Source organism: Botryllus schlosseri, chromosome 12 (genome assembly GCF_051294905.1).
Source record: "Botryllus schlosseri isolate E-star chromosome 12, Bs_hap1, whole genome shotgun sequence".
Classification (NCBI taxonomy): domain Eukaryota; kingdom Metazoa; phylum Chordata; class Ascidiacea; order Stolidobranchia; family Styelidae; genus Botryllus; species Botryllus schlosseri.
The window spans coordinates 8,368,179-8,386,663 of record NC_137247.1 but is presented as its reverse complement, the minus strand read 5'-3'; the positions used below and the strand labels follow the sequence as shown (position 1 = coordinate 8,386,663).

The 18,485-nt window shown below is 40.9% G+C and overlaps 1 protein-coding gene across 3 annotated transcripts in view; it reads left to right on the top strand.

Annotated features, from left to right (window-relative positions):
* LOC145452468 (phosphatidylinositol phosphatase PTPRQ-like) overlaps window positions 1-11,094 on the top strand; it is a 51,241-nt gene extending 40,147 nt beyond the window's left edge. For all 3 annotated transcript variants that reach the window (XM_080330652.1, XM_080330651.1, XM_080330653.1), the window contains 13 exons: window positions 22-171; window positions 228-335; window positions 1,611-1,734; window positions 1,794-1,964; window positions 2,184-2,336; window positions 2,881-3,053; window positions 4,032-4,108; window positions 4,180-4,317; window positions 4,846-4,968; window positions 7,881-8,032; window positions 8,992-9,127; window positions 9,194-9,263; window positions 10,383-11,094. In XM_080330652.1, the coding sequence (XP_080186778.1) occupies window positions 22-171; window positions 228-335; window positions 1,611-1,734; window positions 1,794-1,964; window positions 2,184-2,336; window positions 2,881-3,053; window positions 4,032-4,108; window positions 4,180-4,317; window positions 4,846-4,968; window positions 7,881-8,032; window positions 8,992-9,127; window positions 9,194-9,263; window positions 10,383-10,414 (1,607 nt within the window). In that variant the 3' untranslated portion in view covers window positions 10,415-11,094. The remainder of the gene's footprint in view (window positions 1-21; window positions 172-227; window positions 336-1,610; window positions 1,735-1,793; window positions 1,965-2,183; window positions 2,337-2,880; window positions 3,054-4,031; window positions 4,109-4,179; window positions 4,318-4,845; window positions 4,969-7,880; window positions 8,033-8,991; window positions 9,128-9,193; window positions 9,264-10,382) is intronic.
* The last annotated feature ends 7,391 nt before the right edge of the window (window positions 11,095-18,485 follow it).

The window sequence follows — 18,485 nt, the reverse complement described above, 5'->3', positions numbered from 1 at the left end:
GTTTCATTACCTTAATTCCAGCGCCTCCATTGCCTGCTTCTAGCCCTATAGTGAGCCAGCTGGACGCAGAACAGTCTATTTCCACCACGACTCTTGGGGTTGAACTGTGTCTGTTTTCGGACGTCAACGGACCGCTTTCAAACGTGACCGTTATTGTTGCAGAAGAAGGGGGTGGGTGTTGCTGTTCATTTTATCATGTCTGTGCTGTATTGTAACGTTATTTTCAGGAAACCTTGACGCGTCGCCCTTGCATTGGTTTGAAGCGTACTACGAGACACCGTCTCCTCCATACTCTGCTATTGCCACGTACGAGTACGCGGAAACTTGCGATAGAGGTAAGGAAATATCAGAATTGGTCAATCTTAAAACATTATCGTTGACATAAAGATCACGATTAGTACTCGAATCAGGGTTGTAATGACTCGAGCCATGACTCGACTTGTGTCCGACTCGAGTCGCCATTTTTTGGTGAGTCGACTTCACTTGGGTCATTTTTTCAAATGCGTGAAATGACTCGACACGAATCAATTTGTGCATTGACTCGACTTGTAATCGAGTCATCGTGCATGGCCCAAACCAGGTCACATGACTCGAGACTTGGACGGCCAAGGCCGACGTTTCATTATAACTTCGAAGAATAGTAAAGTCACCACATTATTGGTATTTCATCTATCAGTCCTGTTACTTGGACAATAGGCCCAAAAACTGTTAGACCTGAGAAAAATACGAAATTATGACTGCGATATATCACTCGAGCAGAGTTGAAAAATGTGGGTTCAACCGGATTGAACTCAAAACTGAACAGTGAACACAACACTAACTTGGACTGGTGAATTGAAAATGACTCGACTTGACTCGGATCAAAACTATAAAAGTGAGATTGACTTGTGACTTGGTGACAACCCTGACTCGAATGTAACACTCACTACAGGCGGACGGTAACAAAGTGCTTCTATTTCCGAGCACTAAAACGTAGGATTTATCTACTTGGAATAGTTTCTCAAGTAAGAAACTGCTTGTTTCTTTACGCTTCGGATATTGTAAAGTAAACAGGAAATTTTTGTATAGATTTGTTCTGTTCTACAATTGAAATTGTGATTACAAACTAGCGAAATTGCTTCTGGGAGAGTGTTTTATTTTAAATTCGGAAAATAGTCACCTCCAATCGACTACTAAAAGTGTGTCGTGTCTCCACCAAAACAACTTCATCAAACTATTTTCTTGAGATCTCTCATTTGAAGTAGTTGCGGCGTGTCTTGAATAAGTTCTACTTGTAATTGAGTGGAAATTTGAGGTATCAATTGTACTTGAATAGCGATGCTGACCACTCTAAATGTAGATTCTCTCTTTGTTGGGTGCCACCCCTTGATACAACTTCTTTACTTGCTACCTCATACGAGTATGAAACAGCTTGTTTGTAACCCACGAGGTTTGAACCCATTCAAAAAGCCAAAAGCAAAATTCCAAATCACAACACCTTATCCCAGCTCTCGACCCCCAGACAATAACCTATCGGAACACACGTATCTCATTATGGTGTGTTGATACCGTTAAAGTGACCCGCCGCATTTTAACAGCGTCAATTCCACCCGGATATTGAATATTTGCAGGCGGAATGTCAAAACGATCAGTGGATTCACAGTCAGACACATTTCTTGTTGGCGAGGACGGTAACTGCGCCAATACAAGAGAGCCATACTGTAACGGACCGTTGAAATCCAACACCGCTTACAGGTAATTTCGATTACTTGCCCGCTAAATTTTTCTTTACTCGACATTCCCCATCTCTCCAGATTGAAATTGAGAGGCACAACTACTAGCGGAGAGTTCACAGACACGGAATTTTCCGAGCCCGTCAAAACCCACCCGACCTTCCTTCAGGCGAACCTTTATCTCCTGGTGGGACTCCTGGCCGGGCTCGCGGTCCTGATCCTTCTCGTGTGCTTCTTGATACGTCATTGCAGGTATGGGTTATCTTCGATGTGTGCTATGGTTTTGTACTTCTGTTTTGATGGGGACCCATTGAGATTTCCTGCTGCTTTAGTTGTGCCCTGGGATATATGATGCATAACTGATCTTAGATTATATCTTATTATTACTTGTAATCGCAATTTATTGCATTATTTATCTAATTATATCATTTGTCGTGAATTTGTCTCTTGTGAAATACCCATTGTCATCAGGAAACGGACTCAGACTACGAGCTTCAACGGGTCACAACGCAGACACAGTTCGTTGGACAAGAGAATTTCGTCTGGCGGTGTCAAGTCACCTTCACCCGTTGATAATCTCTCATTTGTCATGGAACCGACCAAGGGTATAAACGCCCTCACAAGGTTTGTAAATTTGACCTTGCCTCAATGCTCTCTTGGTGTGCACTCCGCGGTTACCATATACGAGCATGCAACATGCGAACATGCGACTCTTTAACCCTGACCGACGGACTTTTTCCCACATTCTCACGTTTCGCATGCTCAAATGTCCAGGATTGTACAAAACATTGAGTTCTACATAAAAAAAACTATTTATTTCAAGTATCATGCATCTAATTCTGTCCTTATCGACCAAACTGATGTTCTTGAGTATTGATTTTATTAATTATTGTTTATATCAATTTCTTTATATATATTTTGTAAGGTATTCATTTTATCCTAATGCTAGTATACTGCTCCTATTTTCTCATAGACATGTGAAGATGCGTCACTTGAGCATGTTGGTTAAATTCAGGGTTAGGGTTAATTTTAAGGTTACAAAGTAACATACTAAAGTGTAGCATGGTCAAGTGTCGTTTTTCATTGCGTTTCATACAAAAATTTTCCACTCAGCAAATTTATGTGTCCCATGTTTGCAGCCTGCCTCATTTTAAATATATCTTATCAGGCCCGTGGGCAAGTCGAGTTTCGTGACTCACGTGGCGAAGATGTCAGAGCACAGCGACAAGGGATTCCTGTCGGAATTCGAAGATATCGCCTCCGCTTCTCCACACGAAGCCAAATCGGTCGGGAGTCAATCTGTGAACGCCGCGAAAAATCGCTTCATCGACATCGTTCCCTGTGAGCTGCTCTTAGAATACCTATTATTGGAAGCGCCAAATCTAACTTTTTAAACAACTTACTTGAGTATTTTTCATATCTTCATTTTCGACTTCCGCCTGGAGTAGTTTTGACATGAGCCTGAAATATCCCACTTCACTTCTACCTGTGGTTGAATAGAAATTTACGGCTTACCTTCTACTAATTACAAATTATGTTTACTTTGACCACCTCTGACCAGGGTTGAAATGACCTGAGTCATGACTCGACTCGAGTCATTTTCTGAAAATACGGAAATGACTCGACTAGATTCAATCTGTGTATTGACTCGACTTGGACTCGAGTCATTGTGCATGACTCGAACCAAGTCACATGACTCGAGACTCAGACAACCAAGACCGAAATTTCATTGTAATTTCGAAGGGAAGTAAAGTAACCACACTCTTGGGATTTCGTCTATTGGTACTGGTACTTGAAAATGCGACCAGTAACTGCTAAAACTGAGGAAAATCAGCATATTATAAATGCGAAGCATTAGATATCACCAAACAGAGTTATAAAAAGTGGGTTTACCACGACTTTAATTGGAAACTGAGCATTCAACACCGTGGCTTGGACTCGGACTCGAGTCATTATACCATGATTCGGACTCGACCCTCTGCTCGATGACTTGGACTCGGACTTGACTCGGTGGTGAATTGAAAATGACTCGACTTGACTCGAGTCAAAACTATAAAAGTGAGATTGGCTTGTGACTCGAAGCCGTGTGACTTGGTTACAACCCTGCATCTGACTGTTTGTATTTGCACTTGACAAAACTCTATCTCTCTCGATTTCACAGATAGGGTTTGTATAGTCATGATAACGCTACTCCAATTTAGATGAGTATTTTATGATAGCTGCTTCAATAATTTCGAGAAATCCCTTGTGTATAAGACGCTGAAGTCTTACGCTGTACTCACAGTTATATGGTTTTACACTGCTTTGTTTGTAACACAGACGATAGCTATCGGGTGAAAATTGAAGATATCGCATCTGTGGAGGGTTCGGGATACATCAACGCGAGTTACGTCCCCGTAAGTACCCCAGCTGTTGATAAGTCTCGAAATTCCGACTCTAACCCGCGCCTGCAAAATTCAAATTCCAGGGATCGCACTCTCCAGAGCAGTATATCGCGACGCAGTCCCCGCTGGCGAACACCAAAAACGAATTCTGGAGGATGGTCTGGGAGACCGGATGCCAGACGCTGATCATGCTTTGCGACGTGGAGCAAGACGGAAATGAGGTAACGACGAAGCTTGCGGCAACATGGTACTTTGACTAGACTTGATACGAAATAGGGTTCTGTCATAATTAAGCGTTTTGGTTTCGCCACGATGACCTGTCATGAGTAGAAGATGCACTGTAGCCTAAATGGGTACTCTAGAGAACTGCTCGAGTAATCTGCTGTTTCTAATTGAGGTATATTGGCCTTCCCACGGAATGGTAAAAGGGTTCTTAACCTGCAGATTGTGGATCCCTCGGGGCCCATGGACTCGTTTTAAGAGATCCATGAACTATAAAACTACATTGTATCTTATATCTTATAACCAGGGCTCATCCTCAAGCCAAAAGCGGAATTGATAACCTTTTTAAGTCATCAGGTAGCTTGTTATGCAAAAACCTGACCTATGGGGCCATTATAAGCGATGACCTTTTTTAGTGGGAGATTCGTGGTTAGGGGGTCCGATCATCCTCCCAAAGGAATTTAGGGGTCCGCACTGGAAAAAAGATTGCGGAACACTGGAATAGTGTGATATACGTTATTTCGCAGGAAAAGATTTCAAAGTACTGGCCCAACCTGTCGCAAACTTTGTACTACGGCAACCTGGGAGTGCAGTGCTCGGTGGAAGAAAAGAAGCCGGAATGGACCGTCCGGACTTTTATCATAGTGAAGGTGGAGTGCTGAGTTATTTATGTGTTGCTAACAGTGGTGGTTAGTATCAGAGTTGGATCAATTGTAATTAGTAATTGAGCTGAATGTAATGAATTAAATTTTTTCATGTAATTGTAATTAAGCATTTCTATTTTGTGTAATTGTAATTTGATCAAAATTTTGCTCAATTACAATCTCAATTACATTTTCATGGAATCCTGACAATCACAACATAAAATGATCATTTAATCAATCAATCATTTATTCGTCGCACCAGTGAAAATCCGGAACGAACCAGGATGACGACGAGGGGCCTTAAGGCCCTAGTAAACAGTCACCACATGTAATAATTAGCCTATTTACATCGGTGTTCTATGCGTGCTGCGTTATAATTAGATAATTCAGTCACGCTAAACTGTTTCCCATACTTCAGTAGCAACAGAAAACTTGGTGAATTACAATATAGGCTAAACCAGTGGTTCTCAAACTGGGGGCGTGTCCCCTTGGGAGGCGTGAAAGCATCTGAACGGGGCGCGACGCTTCGGTGAACTGAAATCTTTTCCGTGCTTGACCCGATTCACCTCCGTTTTATGGTTATTGCTCGGTGTATAGTCTGAATTTCGTATTGAAGAATTCTCTCATCAACAGTCATAACCTAACTTTCTGGTTTCATTGTGTGCTATGATGATAAGGGGGCACGAAATATTCACTGTCATCAAGGGGGGCATGTCTAAAAAAGTTAGAGAACCAGCGGGCTAAACTAAATCTTAATATTTCAAAAATGGATAAACAGCAAATAAACTCTCCTGAAACCTGTGCGGAGCCATTTGCTACACCACGGTCAAAGTTTTTTTAAATCTTTGACCAGTACCGAGGCTTGTAACAATAGCAAAAAAAATTCAAGTCTCCAACCAAGCTAGGCTTCATCAAACTTGATCAAGCATTTGTAGAGATGTTATCCCAATCTTACCTCCAATCTTGGCCAAATTTACTGGGGCCAGAAACTTTTCGCACCCTAATGTTCATCAAATGCAATCTAACAGTTTCCGAGCAACTGAAAATGTAAATGCGAACCAAAATATTGTAATTCTTAGTTATCAGGAGGTTCTTTCCTTCTGCATTCATTTTAATTTTACGCACCTTATCGGTATCATCCTCATCGCTGACGCCTTACCAATTACATTTCATTATCCTGACCCAGCTCCGAGTAGCCTAATCGTTTGATTACATTTCATTGACTGTCCTGTAGCCTATTCGTTGTTAGTCGCTCAGACGTTTGGTTCTTAACAGTCGCTTGAAACATTTTTCTGTGCTTCTAGTTTTCAGTACTCATGATTAGGAATAGTTCGAATACGTTCGAGTTTTTTTTTTTAATTAAAAGGTATTATGCATATCAGGAATGAAACATGAATAGCTTCAGATTGTTGCTAATTACGTCGCTACGGTTGTCAAAGAACACCTCTTTACTGAATCAATTACCTCTTTAAAATTTATTGTAAATGTAATTGAAACATGCAAGGAAGTAATTGTAATTGTAATTGTAATTGAATTAAAATATTGTAATTGATCCAACTCTGGTTAGTATCGATGTACTTCTATTTGTCCAAAGTACACATGTAGGTTTTGCCTGGTTGCACCACTTGCTCAGTTCATATCAGATCTCATCCATTCTTACAAGCATGAGAATGAGCTCGTTTCGCTCTCTACTTTTCTCCTGTAGCATATTCAGAAAAACCAGAAATTAGATTCAGCTCAACATCTCATCATTTCAAAACTCCGCAACAATGTGCTACAATGAAAAGATAGGAAGTTGTCGAAACGACTTGGAGTAGTCTTAGAGATCAGACACCCGCCTGGGCCTAGGCGATGTAAAGAGGAGGCATGCACTCTGAATGAAAAGTAAAATATGTTACTGCAATTTAAATGACAAGCGACAAAACGGTGTCCGGTCAATACCGAGAACGCTATTACCGAGAACGACAATACCGAGAATTGACATTACCGAGAATGGACAATACCGAGAATGGACATTACCGATAATGCAATATATGCAATACAGGCATGTTATGCATATGAGCGGGTCATGTGTGTGCATCATGGCATTGTCACATTCGGTATCGATTCTCAGGTATAAATTTCCCGACAACTTCAGTTACAGTAAGCAAGATTCTTGGCATTGGCCATTCTCGGTAATGTTCATTCTCTGTAATGTCCATTCTCGGTAATGACCATTCTCGGCATTGGCCATTCTCGGTAATGTTCATTCTCTGTAATGTTCGTTCTCGGTAATGACCATTCTCGGCATTGGCCATTCTCGGTAATGTTCATTCTCTGTAATGTTCGTTCTCGGTAATGACCATTCTCGGCATTGGCCATTCTCGGTAATGTTCATTCTCTGTAATGTTCATTCTCTGTAATGTTCATTCTCTGTAATGTCCATTCTCGGTAATGACCATTCTCGGCATTGGCCATTCTCGGTAATGTTCATTCTCTGTAATGTTCGTTCTCGGTAATGACCATTCTCGGCATTGGCCATTCTCGGTAATGTTCATTCTCTGTAATGTTCGTTCTCGGTATTGTCCATTCCCGGTAATGTCCATTCTCGGTAATAGCATTCTCGGTAATAGTATGGAACTCGACAAAATGAAGTGGCATGTGACGGTAGGTGATATCGATATATCAGGTCGTGGTCTGGTAAAGTAGAGAGCTGACCCGTATTCGTTCACTACATTAGGATTAAAACTAGAGCATGGAAAGATTTCACAAATTACGGTGGATTTAATTATATTACCCGTATTTTCCTCTAATTAGTCGAAATTAGACAAGGAGAATTGTTCAGTTGTCAACGTCTGCCCCGGTATGCAGTGTCGATATCCATACCCGCGGTGCATCTATGCAACGTTTATTTTCATCAACCGTTTACTTTCTTACAGAGAGAGCAACGCAGACAAGTCACCCAGTACCAGTTCACCCAGTGGCCTCTTCGTGGCGTGCCGGATGACCCGAGGCCGTTCGCGAGGTTCTTTCAAGCCACGAGAAGAAGTATGAAGTCGTCACTGGGAAGGCCTGTTGTCGTCATGTGCAGGTGATTTGAAGTTAGAGACCGAACAGGCGACCAAGGTTCGAAGTTGTCACTGATCCAGGGGGTCAGTAACAAAGTACATCTGCTCTGTTGGAATACTCAAGTGTTCCTGTTTTTAGGATACTTCGGGGTTGTAATGACCGAGTCATTATCTGAAATGCTTAAAATCGCTTGACTCTAGTCAATTTGTGTATTGACTCGACTTGTAGTTGAGTAATTGTGCGTATGATTCGAGACTAAGATGGCCAAGACAGACATTTCATTATAACTTCGAAGAATAGTTAACGTCGCCACTGGTATTTCGTCTATCAGTCCTGATACTTGCAAAATAGGACTGAATAAAATCACCCTCCACTCAACTGACTTGGACTAGGGATTGACTCGGTGGTGAATTGAAAATGAATTGACTTGACTCGAGTCAAAACTATAAAAGTGAGATTGAATTGTGACTCGGAACCTTGTGTCTTGGTTACAACCCTGATACTTCCACTTCTATTTGGTAGTTTTGTAGGCAAAATTACTTGGTCTTTTCGCTTCAGATTTTGTGTGGATTGGGAAAAAATTGCCGGCTTGGAGTAATTACTCAAGGGCTTATGGTTTTGAAGTACGTCCCCATTTACTTGGCAGTTTTGTAGTGTCATTACCCGAAACGATGTACTTCGAAATCCCCCCCCCCTCCCCGCCCCGCCACCTTGGATTGACTACTCGTTTTGCAGACCTCTCACTTTCTACTTTTTCTTGAGTAGTTAGACATATTTCTGGAATGGCTACTTCTACTTGTATTTTCGCAGACATATACGGCATTACTTCTACACGAGTAACGATGCTGAGTGCTGGCTACTGTCTAATTTGACCACCCTCGGCTAATGGATCTGTGTTATATTAGCAGATGAAAGCCGTACCCCTCTAGCTGTCGTCAAAGAGAAGAACCATATTTGCCACGAGATACCTTACCATTTCAGTTCTGGATCAGGCAGGTCTGCCGTTTTTATTGCGTATGACATGATCGTCAATGCCTTGTCCAAAGAGAACCGTGTCGATCCTTGTGGGGTTGTGTCTGAATTGCGGAATTATCGGCCTTCCATGGTGCAGACAGTGGTAAGTGCGACTTTGTGGCTGTATGCAAGTTTTTTCCGGGCATTGTGATAATGTTTCATTGGACAGGGGGAATACTCGTTCCTGCATAGGTGCTTGGCGTACTCGTTATCGAAGTCATCCATCAGGTCACCAACAGGTGAGTTGTTTTCCTACCGGTGTTGCCCAACCATAAACTGATGCGTGATATATAAATGCAGGGTTGCAATGACTCGAGTCATGACTCGACTGGAGTCCCACTCGAGTCACTATTTTCTAATGACTCGACTTGACTCGAGTCATTTTCTCAAAATACTGAAATGACTCGACTCGAGTCAGTATGTGTATTTACTCGACTTGGACTCGAGTCCTTGGTCATGACTCGAAGCAAGTCATATGACTCGAGACTCAGACGGCAAAGACCAACATTTCATTTTAATTTTGAAGAATAGTAAGCAAACCAATCCATTAGCATTTCGTCTATCGGTACTTATACTTGAAAATAAGATCAAAAACTGCTGAAAGTGAGGAAAATTGGTATATTATAAATGCGAATCATTCGATATCACGAAACAAGAGTTATGAAAAGTGGGTTTAACAGCACTTTGACCGGAAGCTGAGCAGTCAACACAATGACTTGGACTCGGACTCGAGTCAAAATACTATGACTCGGACTCGACCCTCTGCTCGATGACTTGGACTTGGTAGTGAATTGAAAATGACTCGAGTTGACTCGAGTCAAACCTGTAAAAGTGAGATTGACTCGTGACTCGGAGCCTTGTGACTTGGTTACAACCCTGTATAGATGCATGTGTAGTTGTAAAGGCTTTCGGGGATGTAGTGCTTTCTATTTTTCGAAGTGTTCATGGATAGCAACTCTACTAGCTCAAGTGCGTTGGCTTTCAATGAACCACTATTTGATAAATTCATGTGAGATGTTATGAATGCACATTCTTTGATCTTGGTAGTTCTCAAGGTTGGTCAGCAACAACGTACTTCTACCTTATCGGAATACTCAAGTAGGTTCGGCTACTTGCACTATTTACCAAAGTCGTTATGTGTTTAGACTACTTCCACTTTTACATAGCTAGTTCACTTTTTTGGCAATAATACTAACCACAGATACGGTGCGTACATTGAACTATTTATTTGTGTTATTAGCAATTGTGTATTAGGAAGGATAAGGCAGCTTGGAATTTTCCGTGGATTCTCTGCATTACGTCAGTGAAATCTTAAACCATTATCGCTACAAATTCAACCGTCTATTCCTTCACTACAGGTGACGGCATGGAAGAAACCACAATGTTTTGACGATCGAACATCAACTGAATCTGAAAAGTTCAAATGACGATCCCAAAGCATTTAAAAGACTATTGTGTAGGCTAGATCAGTGGCTCCTAACCTTTTGCAGTTCGCCACACGCTTTAATGCAAGTTTCATTGTGCGGCCCACAAACTAATGAAAAAGAAATTAATGGGATAAGAAACAATGTGTAGACACGTAATTTACTATTACTACGAGCTGGCATGATATCATATCAAGTCTAGGTTTGATTAGCTTGCTTTTCCTGATCCTATTATATTCAAAAACAACTAAAATTGATGTACACTAATATTCCACCAACCACCACATGTAATATCGTAAGTATCCCAATAGTTTTCATTTACACTGACTGCTATCATATCAATTTGAAGATTGCCCACATTCCATAACAGTCAAAAGCAGCTCTCAGCGTTATCAAGATGGTATTCTTTCCAAGAAGCGTAATGACATTGTACTGTGTGACGTTGACTTGTCGTTTCCAGCATTACAAGTCCTCAGGCAGAGAAAGTACGAATCATATGGCTCCTGTTCAAGAAAGCACCCCATGTTGCAGCTTTGTAGCTTTTAGACGATGTTTCATTCTTTTATATCATCGACTTAGTCAATATGTATACTTGTACAGTATATTCATGTAGAGTTATTTGCTAAGGAAACAGATTTTGATGATATTCGGGTGTCTGTTCATTTGGTAGTGGATATCAGAATCAGACGTGTGTAGTAGAACTTGTTCCAAGCCTAACGGTAGCTACTGCATTGAGTCTTGATTGAGATAGGTCCTATCTAAATCTATCTGATAGAGCGAATCGGGCAGCAATAAATCATTTTTCAAATGCTTTGATAGCTGAGAGAGGGCTAAGCAACTGCTGAATGTCACGACAATTTACATCGCTCTCTGTGTTCTCTTAGTTATAAGTGACAGAAGTTTACCTGCGTCAAGTATTCGTATTATTTAGGGCTGTGCAAGTTCTGTAGTGTGGACCAAATTTGGAAAAGCATAGCAATGCCCAGGTTAAATGTAGGCGTAACGTATTGACATGACTTCGGACGGTGTAAGGCCGTTTCGTTCCTTGTACCAAATGAAGGGATCGCGGTCCCAAAGAGGGGTCGCACTGCCTTCTTAATTATGTTTGAAGCATTCGCGATGACTAAGATGATGTTTGTGTCTCATTAAATAAGGCTGCATAAATTTTGGAGGTCGGTTGTAGGTTAACCTGCGCAGGACGCGCTCATTTCTGGTTCGCCAATGTCAGCTTTTTTACATGATCGGAGTCGGTTTGCGACCCAGAGTTTGTTGTCCTCGGCCTAGATCACTGCATCATCCAATTTTTCATTAATTGCTTATTATTATGTATCCCCTTGATAGGGTTCCGCATAATGCAAAAGGGCTGAGAACCACTGTACTCTGTCTTGTATAGGCTACTGTTCACTGCGCTGTAATCGTAGCCTAGGCTATGTCCTGCGTGGCAACGCTTATTTTCACATTCTTTGGCCATTTTCAGACCAAGTTCTGGAGCCCGAATATTGTTAATATTTGGATTTTCGGAATTAATGCGATTATACTATTCGATTGATAGAGTGTCGAATTTAGAAGGTTTATCTCGTCTCCTCCTCATCTATGTCGCTGTTTATACGATACTTTACAACAACAACAACAGAATAGACTGGTGAATCAGTTGGACATCGTACATATGGGTTGTAAGTTGTAACCAAGTCACAAGTCAATCTCATTTTTATAATTTTGACTCGAGTCAAGTCAAGTCCTTTTCAATTCACCACCGAGTCAAATCCAAGTTAGCTAGTGGAGGGCTCAGTCCGAGTCATAGTGTTTTGACTCGAGTCCAAGTCATTATGCAGCAATGCGCACAGTTCAGTTTTCAGTTCAATCCTCTTCAACCCACTTTTTTCGACTCTGTTCGGGTGATTGAATCGCTCGCATTCATAATATTGAAATTTTCCTCAGTCTTAACACTTTCTTGCCAATTTTCTAAAGGTCACGACTGATAAACAAGATACCAAAAATGTGGTAAATTTACAACTCTTCGAAGTTACAAGAATAAAATGTCTGTCTTAGCCATCCTAGTCTCGAGTCATATGACTTGGTTCGAGTCATGCGCAATGACTCGAGTATAAGTCGAGTCAATACGAACATTGACTCGAGTCGAGTCAACAATAATCGCGGTTCGAGTCATTACAACCTTGGCTGATATAAGGAAAAGAATGAAAAAAAAACAAGCCAATAAAACGTCTTAACATGTTGCATGCTACGTCGGACATTAAGCCTAGGTGGATGCTATATTAATGAGAGCACTGACTCTCTATAGGAATCATGTGACCACCATGAAATCATATTCTCATGTCAGCCTCCGATTATGGGAGCATGGCATATATTATGATTTGACTACAGTTCACTAACCTACTGTTTTAACATGACAGCAAGTGTAGTACTGAGTACGGGTAATGTACAATTGGTGGCAGTGGTGGCCCTACGAGCGGAGGGGGGGGGGGGGCTGGGCGAGACTTACCGGGGGCCCTATAAGTATCTATCCGTAACTTCTTGGGGGCTCCGCCCCCCATACCCCCCTTCCTTGCCGATCAAGATAGCGTAATGGTTAAGCGTCCGGCTTCTTGATCGGTAGGTCGTGGGTTCGATTCCCGGCCGGGTCAGACCAAAGACCTGATTAGTAACACTGGTATCCATGGCTTCCCTGCTTGGCGCTCATGCATTACTGGGATAGCATGGAGGGGTGGTGCATGACCTAGAAAGTCGTAAAGGCTATATCTGCACTTCCTTGTCCAGCGGCATATGCACATCATGCACTCATGGTATGCATATGCGCAGATCGTGTGTATGTATATCATGAGTCGGTGTATATGCCGCAAAAACATCAAGGACAAAAATAAACTACGTCCTTTCCTTTCCTTTCCTTTTCTTTCCGCATCGGTTATTATTATCTAACTTCCACCACCGCAAAGGTTTGCCCAGGTGCAGGATTCGGCCATGTCTATTTTGCATGTGTGCAAGGATAGACTACATCAAAACATCAAAACTACATCAATTCTACCGCATGCAGAGACGTGATGATTATCGGGATACAGGACTTATCTAACAAATACAGTGATTTGATGATGATAGACACATCTGTACGGAATAATATTCTTGTTTGGTGCACGGATTTCCATGTTTATTCGTCATTCTCCTTGACAAAAGCGCAAAATCCAAATAGGTGGGCCCCTTCGACCAGGGGGGCCCCAGGCGACCACCCACCCCAAAAGCCACCACTGATTGGTGGACACAATAAAAACATGTTAGTGTACCAGCAAATCGCTATGGAAAATAATCCAAGGTCAATCAATCAGACAATCAGGTTTATTAATATTTTCATCGTTTCAAAACATCACAAGACTGCGATACAATCAACAGACAGGAAGGTGTCGAAACAACTTGGAGTAGCATTTAAGATCAGACACTCACCTTAGCCTAGGCGAAGTAAATAAGATGCATGCACACTGAATGAAAAGTAATGCAGAGAAAACAAGACGCAAGCGACAAAATGAGTTGGCATGAGGCGGTAAAATATACTATAATCATAGTGTCCTGTTCAGTGTGGACAGAAGAAAATCTCACGCCTTATTGAAATTGGTCTACATCACGCGTTCCTTTGGGCAAAGGTAAATTTGCGGCCATTTTTGATCAGCTTGCCGAGCGCTAAATTCGATAAAACGAGTATCAATGGAAAACTGCTGCTGTACTGATAACGAAAATATAAATTCAACATAAATTCATTCGCACGGCGTTATACTTGGGCAAGTTACGGACAGGGTCCGGAAATGGATGACAGTGCAGAAATCACCGACCTTTGATGGATGGTTGTGTGGTGGTTTGGCGCTACGGGTCTGGAAAAAGTGTTCCTTGATTGAAAACGACGCAAATACAGGTCAAAATTAGCTGGCAACGGCTGTTTGTAATATTAGAAAATTTTCCAATGTTAAATATATGATGCTCTCTTGGTATTACCAAATGCTTCCCATGACTCGCGTTGGTGCTTTTTTGGTTCAATCTTTTCTGTTGGTCAGCTATTAGGAAACTTGATAATGATCATGTGCCAGGAAGACAGAGAAGGAATGTGTTGCTGAAGAGTTGCTATGGTTATTCCAAAAGCGATGTAGGCATATTTGGTGGAATGCATTTTCTCATCAAATATACATTAGGGTTGTTCAGAAAGGACAGACTTCAAAGAAACTAACGCTTTGTAGCACGTTTCCCGTGTGTTATGCCTTGAGATGGTATTCTAGCTGCCCGTGTATCTGGCCAGAGTTGTGCAAGTTTACGAGCAGCAAACTCGCACACTTCCGAGATCATGTTGGAAAATTGCATACTCGGCTTCTTTCCAGCATGCCGAAGTTCTCCCAGTCTTGCCGGTGCCCACTTTGTCCCGCAGCCCGACCTAATCCTTCCCCGAAGTTAAGGAACTGATTTATTGACTTCCCTTGCCAGCGAGCCGGTACTTAATGACAGCGTACAATATAAAAATAGTGTCCTGACGTCAGAATATGTTATATAGTGAAGTTTTGTTTCACTGCATGCAATAACAGCTGTATAGAGCCAGATTAATTGTTACATTTATTAGGCTATGTAAAATACATCGATAGTATAATTCCCACTTCGGCCAATATTTCTGCAGAGAGTTATAAGAGATGAGTTACTGAACAAATTTTCTGGAATAGGGTTGTTGGGAAACAGACTGAAAAGTAACACTTTTTGAAAGTTGGTCAATTCTGCACAACTCCGATGTCACTGTTAATTAATTATAGCTGTGTTTTTTGTGGAAAGGAATTTACTTATTACAGGATTAACCTAAAGACTCCCATGAATGTTCATGCTGATGTGAAAAATCATGAATGTGATATTTGCGGAAAAGAATTTACCCAGAAAGGCTGCCTCAAGTCTCACATGAATATGCATATTGGTATCAAGAATCATATCTGTGGCATATGTGGCAAAAAGTTTACTAGGAAATTTATCCTCAAAACTCACATGTATTTGCATGCTGGTGTCAAGAATCATTACTGTGACATCTGTGGAAAAGAATTTAGTTCGAAAACTTACTTGACCCGTCACCTAGATAGGCATGCTGCTAAAAAAATCCATGAATGTGATATTTGCGGGATGGCATTTACTCAAAGCGCCGACCTGCGGGTTCACATGAGTATGCATGTTGGTGTCAAGAATCATAGCTGTGTGGTTTGTGGGAAAGAATTCAATGGAAAATCTCACTTGAACAGGCATCTTGATATGCATGCTGATGTAAAGAATCATAGGTGTGTGGTTTGTGGGAAAGAATTTTCTAGAAAATTTGGGTTGAATCAGCATCTTGATATTCATACTGGTATCAAAAGCCACATATGTGGCATCTGTGGTAAAGCATTTACTCGAAACGCCTACCTGAGGGAGCACATGGAAATGCATGCTGACGTCAAAAATTATTGCTGTTGTGTTTGTGGGAAAGAATTTTCTAGAAAATATGAATTGAATCAGCATCTTGTTATGCATGCTGATGTCAAGAATCATAGCTGTGTGGTTTGTGGGAAAGAATTTTCTAGAAAATCTGGATTGAATCAGCATCTTGATATGCATACTGATGTCAAGAATCACAGCTGTGTGGTTTGCGGAAAAGAATTTTCTAGAAAATTCGGATTGAATCTGCATCTTGATATTCATACTGGTATTAAAAGCCACATATGTGGCATCTGTGGAAAAGCATTTACTAAAAATTCCAACTTGAGGGAACACATGGAACTGCATGCTGATGTCAAAAATCATTGCTGTGGTGTTTGCGGGAAAGAATTCAATGGAAAATCTCACTTGAACAGGCATCTTGATATGCATGCTGGTGTCAGAGTCCATAAATGTGATATTTGTGGAAAAGCATTTACTGCAAAATCCGACTTGAGGAAGCATCTTGATATCCATACCGGCTTCAGAAATCATAGCTGTGGTGTTTGTGGAAAAGAATTTACTTTTAAATCTGGATTGAGTCGTCATCTTGGTATGCATGCTGGTGTCAAGAATCATAGTTGTCTGATTTGTGGGAAAGAATTTTATAGAAAATTTGAATTGAATCAGCATCTTTATACCCATACTAGTATCAAAAACCACAAATGTGACATCTGTGGTAAAGTATTCACTCGAAACGCCCACCTGCGGGTTCACATGAGTGTGCATGCTTAGGTCAAAAATCGTAGCTGTTTGGTTTTTGGGAAAAGATTTACTCAGAACGGCGACCTCTATGCATACATGTATAAAGAGCAAGCTTATGTTTCCATGATTATATCTCCTTGTTTACCCCACCTGTATGGTGACCTTTCGTTTGTTCCGTTTTGTGTTCTTTCAACTGTACTTCATATTAACGGCATTGCAAATGTTGATGCATACTTGTGTTTTTCTTGTCAGTTTGCCAGTTATTATTTGTTGAAGTAATTTGTGTGTCAATGATAAACCTCCTCAAAGGCAGTAAAAATAACATTTCTTTGGTGTTGCACTTTCAGATCTTATTGATGCTTCTGATATATTAGACGGATGAGAGTTGAGTATGCAAAGGATTGCTCTGTTTCATGTTGTTGATTGGACCACAACGAGGGATTCCACTAAGATATTTCACACAAAACCCGGAAGTGGACGCTATAAACCAGAGGTCTCAAACACATGGCCCGTGACGGCATTTGGGAATTTCAAGTATTCAACAATATATTCAAGTTCCATATATCTTTTTTAGATATAAGAATTTCAAGTTCACGCTAAAACTACTAAAAAAATCACTGAAATCTTAACAAACTTCACTATCACATCACTTTTAATAGCTACCATGCGGTAGAGAAGATCAGTTATTACGTCACATTTCTAGTTTATGGTGATAAAACATGACCCGTTGACGATTCGTGACTGAAAATTGTGATTTGGTTTGGTGCGACCTCGATTTCGGTTTTTTGATTTCGGATTGACTGGGTGATTGAATAAAAATGTCTCGAATTGAATCAGGTCAAACGTTAAAATCAGAGAAGGACTAGCAACTCGGAACGGTGACTTGGTAGTCCTACGGACGGAACAATCCATCAAACTGTCTTGGGGAATAGTAATATATCTAAAGGTCGTAGCTTGCGTTTCGTAGGATATATAGATATCTAATCAGGTCAGTATGGCAAATATTGGTATTCTGTGACCCGCGTGACGTATAGTTGGTTACATGGTTGGGTGTTGTTTGTTCTCTGCAGCGACCCTGAATAAGGGCAAACGACCTGCACGTTGGGAACCACTATCTTTGAATAAAGCATTTAAACAGCCTTAACGATCTCTAGGAATATACTGTTCTCCTATAATTGCGATTACAATTAGGCTTGTTCCAGTAAATGAAGGTTTTTTTTAATTATGTTTTATTGCAGTTTTTGCGAGGGTGGTAGTCTACATGTTAAAATCAATAAAAGTGATGGTAAATCGCGCGCACCGCGAAGAAAAATATCTTGCATCAGCATAAATAGTCCAAAAAATAAGGTTTTTACATTGATTTACGTATTGATTTGTTCAGTCTTCAAAATTCTGGACATTTGGCATATTTTAGAAATTCCTACCGGACGCTAGCTTGAACAGTGAAATTCCGGACATGTCCAGGATATTCCGGACGTATGGCAATCCTAACCTAACTAAGTCACAAGTCGATTTGACTCGAGTCATTTTCAATTTACCACTGAGTTCAAGTCAGGGGCAACAGGTCAAATCCAAGTCGTTTTCTTTACTGAAATTTACGGCTTTTCTTCTACTAATATCAATTATGTGTACTTTGACCATCTCTGAATATTTGCATTTGGCTAAAACTTTGTCTCTCTCAATTTTACAGATATGATGTTTATTTGGATCGAATCGGGTCATAGTGATGATTACGCTACTCCAGTGGTTCCCAACTGGTGGGGAATAGACGCATTTTTTGAACATCATATGCTGGATAGTAAACATATTTACGGAGACACATGCGCGATTACCGTTAACAGTTAACTGCTCTGGAATGTA